General features: G+C 45.1%; 1 protein-coding gene across 1 annotated transcript in view; it reads left to right on the plus strand.

The window, feature by feature from the left end:
• The window catches only part of TBC1D1 (TBC1 domain family member 1), a 180099-nt gene that overhangs the window by 149398 nt on the left and 15312 nt on the right, over positions 1-15389 (plus strand). Inside the window, 3 exon segments of the mRNA XM_080932552.1 lie at positions 1162-1320; positions 11319-11563; positions 13059-13218. Coding sequence (XP_080788678.1) covers positions 1162-1320; positions 11319-11563; positions 13059-13218 — 564 coding nt within the window.

The raw sequence follows: 15389 nt of genomic DNA on the forward strand, positions 1-15389 counted from the left end.
TTCTTGACTTGAAGCTATCTTCCTCTGCTTCCATGGACACACTGGCTTCTTTTCTCAACTCCTCCTCTGGGAGCTGTTGTCAGGGACATTTGTCTCAAGATACAAAGTCCAGGTTCTAATCACGTTGACGTTATCTTCAGCCACATCTGCAGAAACAAGGCCAATTGTAGAGGTTCCAGGGGTTAGGAGATGGCTGTATCCTTTAGAAGCCCACTCTCCATTCCCTGCTCAGTATCATCAAGTTAATGCTGAGATAAACATTTAGAGAAAGTGTGGACTGCAGTTACTTAGGGACAAGGACCTTCCTTACATTCTCCCAAGTTGATATACAGGGTGGCAACAAAAATAGATGTCCAAGGTCCCCTGACCCACTCAAAATACCTTCCTCTGGCTGGTTCTCTTCCCCTTCCCTTCACCTTTACGGTTTGGCTTGCTTAAAGAAGGCTGTGAGATCGTAATTGCTGAGATACGAAGGGCCAGCTCTCTTTCACTGAACTCCCTCACTTTGATTCTCTTCTGTTCTGAGGCACATGCATTCTCCAGAGCATTGTTAGTTGACTTCAGGTTGGGTCATGTCAGGTTGGCATTCCTGCCATAACTCACAGGTTTGTCCTTTGCAGAGTCTAGTCAAATTATGTTGTATCTTTTGAAAGCTAGAAAGGCCAAAAGGTCAAGGCAAAGGAGAGGGGATGGTGCGAGATGGGAGAGATGATGGGAAAGGGGTAAATGCAACACACTCTCTGCTACTTCCTGTACAGTTAATTCATGACGAAACAAGAATCACATTAATTGGAGACTAGGGGATGGCATAGTTCATGAAGTGCTTGCATTGCAAATGTGAGGGCCTCAGTTTGGTTCCCAGAACCCATAAGGAAATCTGGGAGTGATAGTGCCTGCTAGTCCCAGGGCTAGGGAGGGGCTGGTCAGTGAAACCTAGTGAGTGGCCATGTCTAACTAAATAAAGTGAGCCGATGGCGTTCCTGAGGAACAACACCTGAGGTTGTCTTCTTGTCCCCGTGTCTATGTGTACCCATACCTACATGCCACTGCACATGTATGCACACACAAAGAATTTGCAGTAATGAAAAAGGACACAACTTTTTTTTTCTAATCACTGAGCTGAATTCTGTACATAAAGCCTGGTTTTCCACTCTGTTAAAGGTGTGCCACGTCATCACCGGGGTGAGATTTGGAAGTTTCTAGCTGAGCAGTTCCATCTTAAACATCCATTTCCCAGTAAACAGCAACCAAAGGATGTACCCTACAAGGAGCTCTTGAAGAAACTGACCTCTCAGCAGCATGCCATCCTTATCGACCTCGGTGAGTCTGCCCATCCCCTGGAGGCAAGAGTGGATGTTCCACCCTTGAGGAGTCTGAAGGGCTGTCCAGTTCATTAGTGATCACAGATGCCCTCTGAGAGCATAAGCTGCTCCCATTTTACATGGTGGATACCTTGTTCTGCTTGGCATGTTGTGGGGTGTGGGGAGGTGTTCAGTGGTCATTAAATCTGTTCATTGAAACATAACTCTGGTTCAGTTATTCATATTTCCAAGGGATGGTTTGCAGTACATTGAAGGAGCATCCTGGGAAACACATTGTCTTATATTAGTTGCAGGAGAAACACACTCGCTTGGTTTACATTTAGAAGCATTCTCTGGACTGTGGTGTACAAACAGAACTTGTCAGAATAATTGTAGAAAACTGTGTGTTTGCAATTTCATCTTGGAAAGTAGTCAGTGCCTTGTCTCTGGAATAGCTTTCTTTTAAAACACAGAAAGGAAGCAGTGTATTGGATTTGCAGTTGCCATGGGAAAGACCTCACTGACTTAGAATGTAATTATGTAGAACAAGAGACCCTCTGACTGGCGGTCTCTGCTGTGGGGAGCTGGCTCCATGGCTTTCATAGGGACTGGCAGAGATGTGGTCCTGCTTCCAGAATGCAAGTTCTGGATACTGAGGATATACCCCCCCCCCCCCCAGGACATCTGTCAGTCTTTGCTCAGTGCACTGCACTGGCCCCATTCTGTGGGAATGTTCACGTGCTACAGCCACAGAGGGGAAGGTGAACTGGGTCAGGCAGGAGTCAGAGTTTCAAGCCACATAGTAACTTCATGCTTGGAAAACTATCTTCAGGCTACTCTGTAGTACTGGCTTTGAATGTCATCCTTCAGAACTGTCCTCATTGTAACTTCTCCACCTATAGGCTGGGACTTGGGTAACTTATCAAGCCTGGGACTTTTTTTTTTTTTTTTTTTTTTTTTTTTTTTTAGTGTATAAAATATTTATTTTCGGGCTGGAGAGATGGCTCAGTGGTTAAGAGCACTGTCTGCTCTTCCAGAGGTCCTGAGTTCAAATCCTAGCAACCACACGGTGGCTTACAACCATCTGCAATGAGATCTGATGCCCTTGTGTGTCTGAAGACAGCTACAGTGTACTTATATATAGTAAATAAATAAATCTTTTTAAAATATACTTTTTAATAAACTAAGAAATTGGTGAAATGGAATCTTACTAAGAGTCTTAAAATCAGTAAGTTCTATATCCCCAGTATATTCAGCATTTTTATTGTAGCTCATTGTATAACAGATTTTAATTTTCTAACTACCTAAATGCAGAAACATATGAGGTTTTCAATGAGTTAGTTAAATGGAATTGGTAAGCATATCTAAGTATTGCTATATCAAATGATTGTAGTATATTCCTTAAAAAACCTATTTTCTAATATAATCTCAATAAATGGAAGGGCAAAGGAGACCTGGAAGAAAAATAAAGTGTCATCAGGATGGCAAGAGATGGGCAGATAGGCTGAGAGAAGGAACTTATCATTCATATCTCAATTAACCACCTATCACAGAGGGTGCAAAATCCAATTTTAAAGTTTGTTTCCTAGGATGGTGTTAGTCAGACCCAATAGGACTTAGCCAGTCCCATTGCTATCACGAAGAGCATATGGCAAGGGAATTCACAACCATGGAGAGCCAGGCTGTAAGTAGGAGCAAACATATGAATTTCCACTCAGTGAGGATCATGAAGGCACTGCCACTGCAGTTCTAGTGTGACAATCAAAGTAGTGAGACAATCAAACCATGTAACAGAAACCAAAGCCAGCCCACAGAAGCAGTGTCATCCTCTGAGGAAGTCAACTAAGCACCTTGCAACTTTGTACAGGAAAATCCATTTTGGTCAGAACTGATGCACTTGTTTCAGTTTTAATTTCTCACAGATTATCTGCCAGCACTAGTAATTGAAAACATTTAGGTCAAGTGTTCTGTGATTAGAAATGCTGACTTGACAGAATGATATATAAGCTATTTTAGTATCTTATATGAGTCAATCTGCAGGAAACGGGAAGATATAGTATATTAAAGCTTTTACTGATATTTGTTGGTAAATAAATCAACAACCACTATTCAGTGCTTCATTTCTGACATAAAAATGCATTGACCTAGAAGTGAAGGCTGAATTATGACTTACTATGTTCTCCATGACATATGAAATGGTTTAGAATATCTCCCTGGTACTTAACCACTGTGGTGATTATTATTATTATTACTACTACTGTATTGTTTAATGCTAATACCTTGAGTTGGATGTCGTATGAAATTACTCAATCCTTTCTTTTCATTTTCACAAGAGTATACGTAGATAAGTACAGTGAGGTTGCATAACTTGTTCAAGGTATCATAACTATTTGCCAGTGAGCAGCATGGCATGAGAATTGTGTTTGTCCCCTCCCATGGGCTGCACTTGAGCTGTATTAAAGTCCCCTTATCCCCAAGGACAGTGCCTGACACATAGTAGGTACTCAGTGTGGTTTGTTTGCCACATTGGTATGAGACACTGCGATCTAACACCTTCTACAGCTTCTCTGGGAACCAATCCTCTACCCTAAGAAAGGAGGAAACAGGCACTGAACAGTTATGTCACATGGTCATCAGAGCAGAGTTGCTGGGACCTACCCACCACCATTCTGACAGCCCTAAGATGGCCAAGCCCTGTGGGCTCCATGTTGCTAAGAAGATGCTAGTACTGGGCAGGTGACAGGGAGGCTGATGGGCATGACCGATCTCCAGTCAAAGTCCATCTGGCCTAGTGACCCTGAGGATGATATTTGTGCATTGGCAGGAGCTGAATTTGTCCATTTGGTAACAGAACAGTGGCATCGTGTTCCTGTTTCTGTGAAGTGAGCTGAAAACTGAACTGGGTAGGGGTGTGGAAAGGAGTCATGGGTCTCTCTCCTGCCTTCTCCACGCCTCCATCGCACAGGAGGAGAGAGGAAACAGATTTTGCTCCCTGTTTTGCATTTCTTCCCTTGGCTTGCCATCTGCGTTGCCCTTACTCTTCCTGGACATGGCCAGCCCTCTGCCTCTGACTGCTTGGATGTCATCCCATTTCTGCAGAAAGAGAATAAAATACAGATTGGCCACACTCCTGCCCTCACTCCCCCACCAGCCAGCCCTCTCCCTAGGAAGCACTGTTTGTCTGAGCCCTAGCTCACTGGCCTTTCCCCTAGAAAACAGCGCCTGATTCACATCCTCTCTGCCCCTATTCAGCCCCACCCTCTCCCTTCTGCTCCCAAGGCCAGCTGCACCCAGCCCCCACTCTGCTGACCCTTCTCTTTCCTCACCTCTGCCCCAGTGCTGGCCTGGCCTCCACTTTGGATGACCTCCAGCATCCTCCCAGGGGCCTGAAGAGCCTCTCTTTGCAGTAATCTGTGTCCCAGTGTACCTCCACCAGGCTCCTAGGACTTATCCAGGGACCCTGCCAGCATCAGCTTTTGTCCCTGTGTGAACCAGAAATCCTGGTCGCTGGCCTAGACCAGTAGTGGATTCTGGGTGCCCTTCTGCAGGGTTCTTGTTCTACTGTGAGTTGACATCAAGTAGGCCTAGTGTGGTCATCCTCTAGCTCTGGCAATGACAAGTGTCACCTCACACCACCATCTTTTATCTAGTCCACACTGTGTATCTTGTCTATTCTGGGTATTCCGTCTATACTGGGGCAGTCTGGGCCAGTAGAGGTGTGTGGCATAGAGTGAAGGCACATCCATTTCTTTCACAGTAGCTTTCCTAGAGTGAGTGGCCGGAAGAAGAGCACCACTGAGGAGAGAATGTTGACTTTTCAGTGATTTGTTTTCTGTCTCTTGCTTTATTTTATGAAACTGGCCTTTTGCTTAAATAGCTTTCTGTAAGATTTATTCCTTCAAAGAATAAAAACAGACTGTATAGTTTGGTCATAGTCTCTAGTTTACAAAATGTGATTTTAAATGCGGCCTGGCTTCATCTTCACACAGCCTGGTGTGGACTGTGTGGCCCAAGAACTGGAGGAAGTGCTTTGGCAGCTCTATGTAGAGCCCCTTGGCCTCTGCACCTCACTGCCGGTTGCCCTGGCTCTGTTTCCTGCTTTCTTACATCTTGCCTGCTGCCTTTCCCTTAGCACAGACTGCAGCCAGCCAGGGGAAAGCTGCTATGAGGCTCAGCAGGTGCCATGTGGCTTTCACTCTGTCTCCCGGGACATGTATTGGCCTGCCCTTTTGATGACTATAGCCTCTCTCCCCTCTGCTCTGTGGGTCTCTATCCTGGGTGGATAGCGTGGACTGCCAAGGTCCTGCCTTATGTTTGGGGCTCCTGCTCACTTTCGACACTGTTACTGGAAGATACTGGGGATCCCAGACATCCACCATGGCACCCATCCTAGCTTGCCAGCAAATTGTATACCTGCTAACGCTCTGTAGTCTCTCCTGTGATGGGAGGGACTAGTAGGAAGAACAGTTCAGTCCAGACACAGGCATTCCATCATCACAGCAGGAGCTGAAACTGCCTCTATCAGCTCCTTACAGACTCATTATTGTGGTCGTTACCATGTGTAAAGTTATGGCATTATGTAGACTCTCCGAAGATCCCTTGAGTCTCTCAGTGAGTTTCCCGAGGCAGGATCTCGCTGTCCAAGCCTAAGATCAGCCCATTATAGGCGTGCCACCATTTCTGATGTCAGAAATGCTATTGATGAGCCTCCTGGAGACCACAGTGACACTCAGATGGCTTAGGCTTGCCTCTGCTGGTCTCAAGCAGAGCAAGCACATGTCCAGAAGAGTCACTTGGGTAAAGGATCCAGGTCAGGTGCTATCCACTAAATATGTTTTAACCAGAGACCTCAAACCTAAGAAAGAAGGAATTCCTTCTCTCTCTCCCTTCCCCTGCCTCCTCTCTTAGAATTCATAAAAGATGAGCAGGCCTTCGTTGCTAACTGTAAAACAGGTAAAAACCTCGATGGCAAAAGACAGAAACATGCCTAGAATTTGTAATGCATTCACACTAGACTAAACTCTGTCCTGTGGAAGTCAGAGTTCCAGAGTCTAATAAATTCCTGCACCAGCAGCACGAATTATCCAAGTGTGCCCTTCCGATATTCTCAAGCTCTCAACAGGAACTCACTTTTGTTTGTTATTCTAAGTAAGCCCTGGGAGGTGCTTAGTGTCGTTTGTCAGCTTGACACAGTCTGTAATCACCCTCTAGGCAAGCTTATGGGGAATTATCTTTATTATGATTACAATGTGGGAAGACCTATCTGTCTACACTGTGAACAAGAACATTCTCTGGGCTGCAGACCCTAAACTGTGAAATGCACATGATGAGCTATATACTAGCATGCAAGCACATACTACCATGTATGCACGTACTCACATGCATGCACTCACTAGCATGCATGCACATAACTACCATGCAAGCACATACTACCATGTATGCATGTACTCGCATGCAAGCACATACTACCATGCATGCACTCACTACCATGCATGCACATACTACCATGCATGCACATAACTACCATGCATGCACATACTACCATGCATGCACTCAGTAGCATGCATGCACTCACTAGCATGCATGCACATAACTACCATGCATGCACTCAGTAGCATGCATGTACATGCTACCATGTATGCACATAACTACCATGCATGTACATGCCACCATGTATGCACTCACTGGCATGCATGTACTCACTGCTCTTCTCTGACTTTGGACATAACATGGCCAGCTGCTTCCAGCCCCTGCTGCCTTGACTTCCCTCCCACGATGGCATATGCCTCAACTGTGAAGTAAACAAGTCCTTTCTCTCAAGTTGCTTTTGTCAGAGGATTTTATCAGAGACAGAAGACACTGAGTCGCCCTGTAAGCTCACAGTGAGAGAGTGTGGTGGGTGCTGAGATGGGTAAAGCAGAGTGCACTTCCATTCCTTCGTAGACTCTGAAGTCTTCCTGCACCCACTTGCCCGTCAGTCAGTCGTCTGCCAGCCACTGGTTCGCAACCATCTCTAGCACCTCAAAAGATGTCTAGTGTTTAGTATTCAGTGTCAAGACTCCCACAATATTCAGGCTTAAGCTGCCACACCCGTGAAAATCTGTGGCAGATTGTCAAAGGTACTTACATGCAGAGCCCTGAGACCAGTCCCAGCAGTCACTGCTCACTCTTATGCTTCTGGAAACTGGACCACTTAGGAAAGATGATGTCATTGCTGCCATTGCAGTGAGTCATCCTGAGCAGCTAGATATGCTGTCACTTTAGAAGGCACAGTTTAGTGGAAGGGCACATGGCCCAAAGGAGGACATCTGGTGTCTAGCTGTCACTTGCCACCTCATGCCCTTGAGACAAGGTCTCTATCTCTGAAGCTGGAGCTAGGCTGGTGACCAGCAAGCCCCAGCAACTGTTGCCTCCATCCACCCACAGTGCTGGAATTACAGGCATGCGCGGACTGTGCCCAGTTTTTATGTGGATTCTGGGGTTTGAACTCAGTTGTCTGTGCTTTTGTGCAGCAAATGCTCTTACCCTCTGAGCCATCTTCCCAGCCTACAGGAGTTTCTTTGTGCCCCTTTGACAGTTAACATTTAACAATCTTTTGGTGTATGAAAGTAGCATCTGAGATTGACAAGCCTGCAGTTCTCTACCTCATAATAAATTATAAAGTACACTTTACTAAGGAAGGAAGTCCCCTTATTCCAATGGATTTGCCGAGGGTTCTTTGGTTTCTACTTACATTCTCTAACAGGGGTCTTTCAGATCCAGTGCTACACATAGTGGTTATTCTGCCTGGCTTGTTGCAGCAGAGACTTAGCCCTGGACGTTGATTTTACTCTTTCTGAAGTCTGGACCAGCATAGTAACAGCTGGCAGTGTTTTCTGTAGTCATCCAGCCGTCAGTGAGCACGGAGGTACACTGGGCTGACATTGCCCTTGGATATTCATCACACAAGGCTCAGCCCCTGCTTCAGCGGGGTCTTCAGTAAGGCCTTCTGAGATATAGTCTCCCTCTTCCTGGTGCTGGCATAATGCCATCTGACCACTTTCTCACCATGACTGGAAGGCCGCCACACACTATCTTCAGGACACAGTATCTTCATGAGAGTGGGTTGTCCAGAAAACATTCTTAATCCAAGTGGTCCATTCTCTCTCTAATAACCTGCTTGCTCTCTTTTCTGGAATTTCAGCCAGGAAGGTGGATAAGCTGTGTCAGACTAGAACAAATGTTTCATAACTGGGAGGTCAGGATCCCCCTTCTCTTCTAAAATCCGATAGCTTAAAGAGCTTTGGATTATATGGAAAATGTTGTTTTAATTATTTACTATATTAGAAATTAAAACTAACAGAGTTAAAAATACTTAAGTTTTTAACTTAAAGTGACTATCATAAACTCATTATATAAACATACAATGAAAAACAACTGTTTTCCAAAAGAAAATCAGTGATGACTGTGGCATTATGTTGTAGTTTTTAAATATCTTTCATAGCTTATTTAATACATCATCTGAATTATCATATTATCTTTATCTAGTTTGTTATAGTTATAATCTTTAAAATAAACAAAGAAAAGGCTGACTTTATATAGATCTGTAGTTATTAAAAAGAAAGGTTTTGAGGCTGGAGAGATGGCTCACTGGTTAGGAGAACAGGCTGTTCTTCCAGAGGGCCTGGGTTTAATTCCCAGCACCTGTATGTCAGCTCACAACTGTCTGTAATTCCAGTTCCTGGTGATCCAACACCCTCATACATATGTACAGACAAAACACCAATGCACATGGAATGTGTGTGTGTGTGTGTGTGTGAGAGAGAGAGAGAGAGAGAGAGAGAGAGAGAGAGAGAGAGAGAGAGAGGTAGACCTATGATCCTATGAACCCTAAACAAGCTCAGAGAGCCAGGGATCCCCTGGCTGCCGTGGAGACGCACAGGAGTGGTGGCACAGGGATGGAAGAATGTCGGACAGTGGGAAGGTGAGAACATCCAGTTTACCTCCGAGCCTGGCAACAACCTCAGTTTGGTGCCCGAACCTACAGGTTGAGGTTGAGAGAGAACTGACTCTTCCAGGTTATTCTGTCACATGTGAGATGTGCATCCTTTGATGCACCCATAAATAAGTAGATAAATAATTATTTTTTAAAGAGGGGAGAGGACTGTCCATGATGAGAAGGACTGTCCCATGTATGAGGGAAGTGCTGAGGGACTGGGAATGGAGTGAAGGGATGCTACCTATTTTTTTCTGTCCTAGGAAAGCGATTCTCTTGGCCTATTCAATACAGAAGCCAAAAATGGCTGTTGAATCCTCAAAATGTGATGAGCCCAAGTTAAGGTGTGCTGTCACTCAGAAGAACCCACCGGAATTCAATGACATGAAAAGAGAAGGCAAAAGGCCTTGATGTTTTTGTGTTGGTTACATATTAAGATGATATGTATATAGTGTATATGTTGGTTTAAATCTTATTCAAATTAATTCCACCTATAACTTTAAAATGATTGTGTGTGTATATGATGTGGACATGTGGGTATGTGTCCCATGTGCATGGTGGAGATCTGAGGACAGCTTTGCTGAGTCAGTTGTCTCCATCCACCAGTGCCTTGTTCCAGAAACTAAACTCGTTCACCAGGCTTACACACAGGTCCCTTCACCCATGGGTCCATCTTGTTGGCCCACCTGTAATTGTTAGATTCCCTTTATATTTTACGTTGTAATCACATGCACCTGTTCCTCAGAGCTAAACAAAGACATCTTGCCTTTTATGTTCATGGGCACATATACAATGCTATCCATAGCCACTCAAGGGCTGAGACCCTGGGAATCCTCACTCAGCCCTGCACCTAGCCTAGGGGACAAATCTTGGAGTGGGACATTAATGTGCATATCTCCAGGTTGATGGAGGGGAGGGAACACTTGTTCTGTGTGCACAGAGCATTTGGGGAGTGCATGTTGATGAAGAAGGTATAGCATAGGCAGGAAATGAGCTTGGAATGAAAAGCAGGTGTCTGTGTCTGTCTGTCTGTCTTCCTAAAACCAAGTTCAGACATGTTTCTGGGAGAACTAAAAGCTTTCTAAGGGAACTTAGGGCAAACCTGTAGATTTATCCCCCTGTCCCACTGAGACAAGTTCAGTAACTCCAGCTAGCAGTTGCTGTGGCCCAGATGTACCTGCTGCCATTGGTGGGTTTCACCAGTGTCAGAGCTGGACCCGTGTGCCTCTGCACGTGACTAGGCACCGTCCTGTTCTAGAAACCTTCTTCTCTGTCTGTCACCTTGGCAGGCATCAGCAATGAAAGCCTCTGAATGAAGTCAGACACACACAGAAAATGTGCCACCTTTTACTCTTTTATTTTTGGCAGTTTTCTTTATTGTGTTTGTATGCACACTTCTGCCATACCTCAAGTGTTGATTAAAAGACAACTTGTAGGGTTACTTTTTTTTCTACATGTGGACCCTAGAGATCAAACTCAGGTTGTCAACTTAACAAGTGCCTTTAAGACCCACTGAGTCCTCTTGCTGGCCCATGACATTTTTATTTTGAAACCAGCTTTGTGAAAATAATCATGATTCTAAGACCCATTTTTAACCCCTTTCCAAAAAGTCACTGTTTTATTTCGAGAGAAATATCTTGGCTTGTCTCAGATCTCAGCCTATGGTGTAAAAGTGTAAGAGTGTTGTGGTGACACCCACTTGTGGTTGGAAAAGCTGGTGGGAAGGGTCTGTCACAGCATTTGAATGACATAGACTAGGGCTGATGTCTAGGGCTCTTAGAAAGTGGGGTTCTATACTTAGGACAAGCAGCCTTCTTGTTTCTTATTGAAAAAAGAACAGATATAAAGGTAGTTACAGTTTCTTTTACCTAAACCACCACTGAAAAGTAAAATTGCTGGGCATGCTGGTATGCACTTGTAATCTCAGCACTTGGGAGGGGGAAGCTTCCTGATGACTGATCTTGTTCCCTTAGCCTAAGCATGCTGCATTTCTGGTTCCGTGGGCCTCGTGTTTGATACCCCTGACTTAATTCTTTTCCCAGGGCGAACCTTTCCAACACATCCATACTTCTCTGCCCAGCTCGGAGCAGGTCAACTGTCACTTTACAACATTCTGAAGGCCTACTCACTTCTGGACCAGGAAGTTGGATACTGTCAAGGTCTCAGCTTCGTAGCAGGCATTTTGCTCCTTCATATGAGTGAGGAAGAGGCATTCAAGATGCTCAAGTTTCTGATGTTTGACATGGGGCTGCGGAAACAGTACCGGCCAGACATGATTATTTTACAGGTACCAAGTATCCTTGTGACATAAATAAAAAGATGCAGAAGAAGTGTGTCATTTCTCTGTGGGCAGATCTAGGCTCTTGTCCACTGCTGGCTGCTGCTAACTGACTCTGTGTTAGGTGCTGCTCTTCCTGCTTCCCAGGTTGTCTCTCAGGATGATGTTAATTCACTCAGCTTGTAGACAGGGAAACTGAGGCTCAAATGGATTATGAAGTTGGTCCAGGGCACAAAGCTAGCGGTTTCTGGTTTCCCTTCTTCCTTGTTTTGCTCCTTCCCTGGAAGCTGGGGCTGGAGGTAGAATTTAAATCCCAGGCCTGCCTGGCTCTAGGACCTTAACTCCTATCCTTCCCTTAGCCTCCTATGAATGACACTGATGTCTCCAACCCTGTGATCTGTTCTGTTTTCTGCCTGGAATCCTCCCTCTTTCCACTGTCATCCAGGGTTCAGCTCCACTGTCATGAACTGTATCCTAGAAGCTCCCCCTGCCTGTGCCTGGAATGGAATAGAAACCCTGTCAGTATTCGATTTATGAACAAGTTCCTCAAAAGAAAAGCAAGCTGGACTTGTTGCTGTAAGCCCACTTTTGAGAGACTGAGGCAGAAGAATCCAAAGTTGTAGGCTGTTCTGGCCGATATAGTGAATTTAGCCTGTGTGAGCTCCATAGTGAGGCCCTGTCTCGGAAAAAGAGAGAAGTCTAGGGATGCAGCACAGTGCTTGAGTGTTTTCCCAACACATGGTAAAATCCTGGGTTCTAGCCCCAGCGTCTAGGCAGGGAGGAGGAAGACCAGGCATAACAGTGTACCCAGCTCCTCAAGCACTATGCTTGCAGCTTTCCAGAGGTGGAGAAAGCTCTGGGCCCTGACCTGGGAATATCCACAGCATTGCTTAACTGTTCATTTGTTCATTTTCCAGCAGGATTCCATAACTTCGGGGCTTTAGATTGTAACATGAGAGCTAAGGACTTCATTTGAAAAGACCAGTATGCATTATTAAAAGTTCATTTAGTTCTTCCTGTAAGTTTGAACCATATGAGCATGAATCTCACAGAGGGAGGCCAGGTGCTGTAAGACTTGACTTTGACTTTCACCTGTAGACAGAGGGAACTGACAGTTGAGCAGATGCTCTCTGGAACCATGATGAAGGTACCCTTGCTTCACTCCTAGCAGGAGCTTTGGTTCCAAATTCCCCTTGGTCAGAGTTTTTCTAAGAATGTAAGGGAATTTTTTAGATCTTTGCACATATTTAGGGTCTCTTAGCTAGGGAGCACGGGGGAGGATGATGGAAGTGGAAGCAGACCTGGCATTATCATCTAGGCTTCATCTACTGACCTCATAGAGCCTGCTCCCCGAAAGCTCTGGTTAGATGCTTTAGGTCAATGGATACCCTAAGCCAAATAGAGAATCAGCAGGGCTGAAAACCCCTCCACCCCACAAGATGAGTAAGTCCATACACGTAGTAAGTGCATAGTTCTCAGCCCCTGTGGACGTGTGTTCTCACAGATCCAGATGTACCAGCTGTCACGGCTCCTCCATGATTACCACAGAGACCTCTACAACCACCTGGAAGAACATGAAATCGGTCCCAGCCTCTACGCAGCTCCCTGGTTTCTCACCGTGTTCGCCTCACAGTTCCCACTCGGCTTTGTAGCCAGAGTCTTTGGTGAGCGTCCTGCATCTGTCTGCCAGGCAGCGTCCTCCTATCAGGAAGCAGCATTATTGCTACTCTATGGTAGTTTGCTTGGCTTTTATAACTGTCTAGTCAAGCTTGGTATGGAGACTTGCAAGTCCTGTTTAACTTTTGATAACCCAGCCTGGCCTAGGAGTCCTCATCGCATGAGTGTAGGTCAGGTCCTGCATACAGGGCCCCTCCCGTTAGTCACTTCTCCTACTTTAAAGCACGTGTAATATTACACTCCTAAAGATTTATTTCAGAACCTGAGAAGATATTTGTGTGCACACTTAAGAATACTCATGGATGTGGTAACCAAGCAATAATACCAGGTATCTTCCATTATACCTCTCCATGTTAAATTTTGAGACAGTGTCTCTCATTTATTGGCTGGCCAGTAAATGCCAGAGAATCTCCTGTCTCTACCCCTCCAGACTGGGCTTACATATAGGTTTCTGCCATGATACTCAGTTTTCATGTGGGTACTTGGGTTCCAAACCCAGTTCCTCTTGCTTATACGGCAAGTACCTCTCCAGCCCCTCAGAGAGCATCTTAAGGGATTGTTCACAAAAACTAATTGTACACTATTTTGTATATACTTTGACTATACATGATTCTAAATTCTAAAAATGCTAAAACTTTGTTTTTTTTATTTTTGTGTATATGTGTGTGCCTGTGTGAGTGTCTGCCATGTGTATGCTAATATCCAAGAGGCCATAAAGTGCCATGTCCTTTGGAACTGGAACTAAAGGTAGTCTGAGCTGTCTGACATGGGGTGCTAGCAATTGAACTTGTATCCTCCGGAAGAAGCAGAAAGCATTCTTAACCACTGAGCCATCTCTCTACTCTGAGTGAGTATTGGCTTCATTTCCTTCTCTCCAGCAGAGTACTGGACTTTATGTCCCTCTGTCTGTTCACAGGAACCTTTGAAAACTCCCTTCTCTGACAGGAATCTGTATTTTAAAAATGGTATGATTCTCTTTTGCATAAGTCTCTCCCCAGATTGAATTACTACCGTAAGCTAGCGAGCAAAAATTATCTTTAGGCAAATTGTGAGATTTTATAACATTTAGGTCAATGGGGGGTGGGGAGGGGAGAGAGAGAGAGAGAGAGAGAGAGAGAGAGAGAGAGAGAGAGAGAGAGAGACTGAGACTGAGACTTCAGGACAGAATTAATGGCTCACACCTTTAATCCCAGCACTTGGGAGGCAGAGGCAGGCAGATCACTATGAGTTCAAAGCCAGCCTGGTCTACAAAGCAAGTTCCAAGTACTCTGTTATACAGAGAACCTGTGTCTAAATAAGTAAATAAATAGCCTCAAAACTGGGTGCTTGCTATACTGACAAGAGTTCCAGGATGTACCTCTAGCTGTGGGCTTCAGTCTTTTTTGCCAGTAACATCTGAGTTTTTGTTTTCTGTATCTTGGAAATGGGAAAAAGCCCCCCCCCCCCCCAGCACCCTGTTACCCTTTGTCTTAATCCTTTTTGCTCTGTGGGTCATGTGAGGACAAGAACAGCCAGGGGCAGGGAGAGCTGGCTGTTGATAGGCTGAATACAGCTGAGAAGTTGAATTCCATGATTTGTGGGGAACATTCTGCAAGGAGCTGCACTGACTACAGCTACCAGGGATGAGTGGTACTCCTGCCTGGGCCAACAGAGCTGCCAAGTACTCTGGACTCTGGGAGAGCAGTCTGATTAGGCTGTGTAAGCCGCTGAAGGACATGGGAAAACAAGCAGCCTCCTTCCTGGAGATGAGAGCCTTTCTGCTGCAGAATCACTTGGAGCTCTGTGCAACATGTTCTCGTGACTTAAATTCTAATAATAAAAGCTGAAACCAGTTCAGGCAGGATGTTTTTCTCTGAAGAAGTGATGAGTCTTCGAGTTTTATATACAGTGTGCTTAAAGATGCCAATGTCTGCAAAATTCCTGGATCCCACAGCTCCCTGCTGTACTAGTGGGTTCCGGTCTGACTAACAAGAGCTCCTGGGAGTGCAGGCAGGAAACAGGGTCCCAAAGAAGGCTCTGTGCTATGATGTCACAGCAGGTGCTTTTGCATATTCCATCTCCGCTGATTCCTCAGGAAAGGTAGATTTTTCCAGCTGTTTTCCTTAGTGGTGACTAAGCCTGCTTGTTGAACTCCATACGTAAGTAGTTTCGTTGCAGG

The sequence above is a fragment of the Micromys minutus genome (genome assembly GCF_963924665.1).
Source record: "Micromys minutus genome assembly, chromosome: 1".
In the NCBI taxonomy this organism is placed as follows: Eukaryota; Metazoa; Chordata; class Mammalia; order Rodentia; family Muridae; genus Micromys; species Micromys minutus.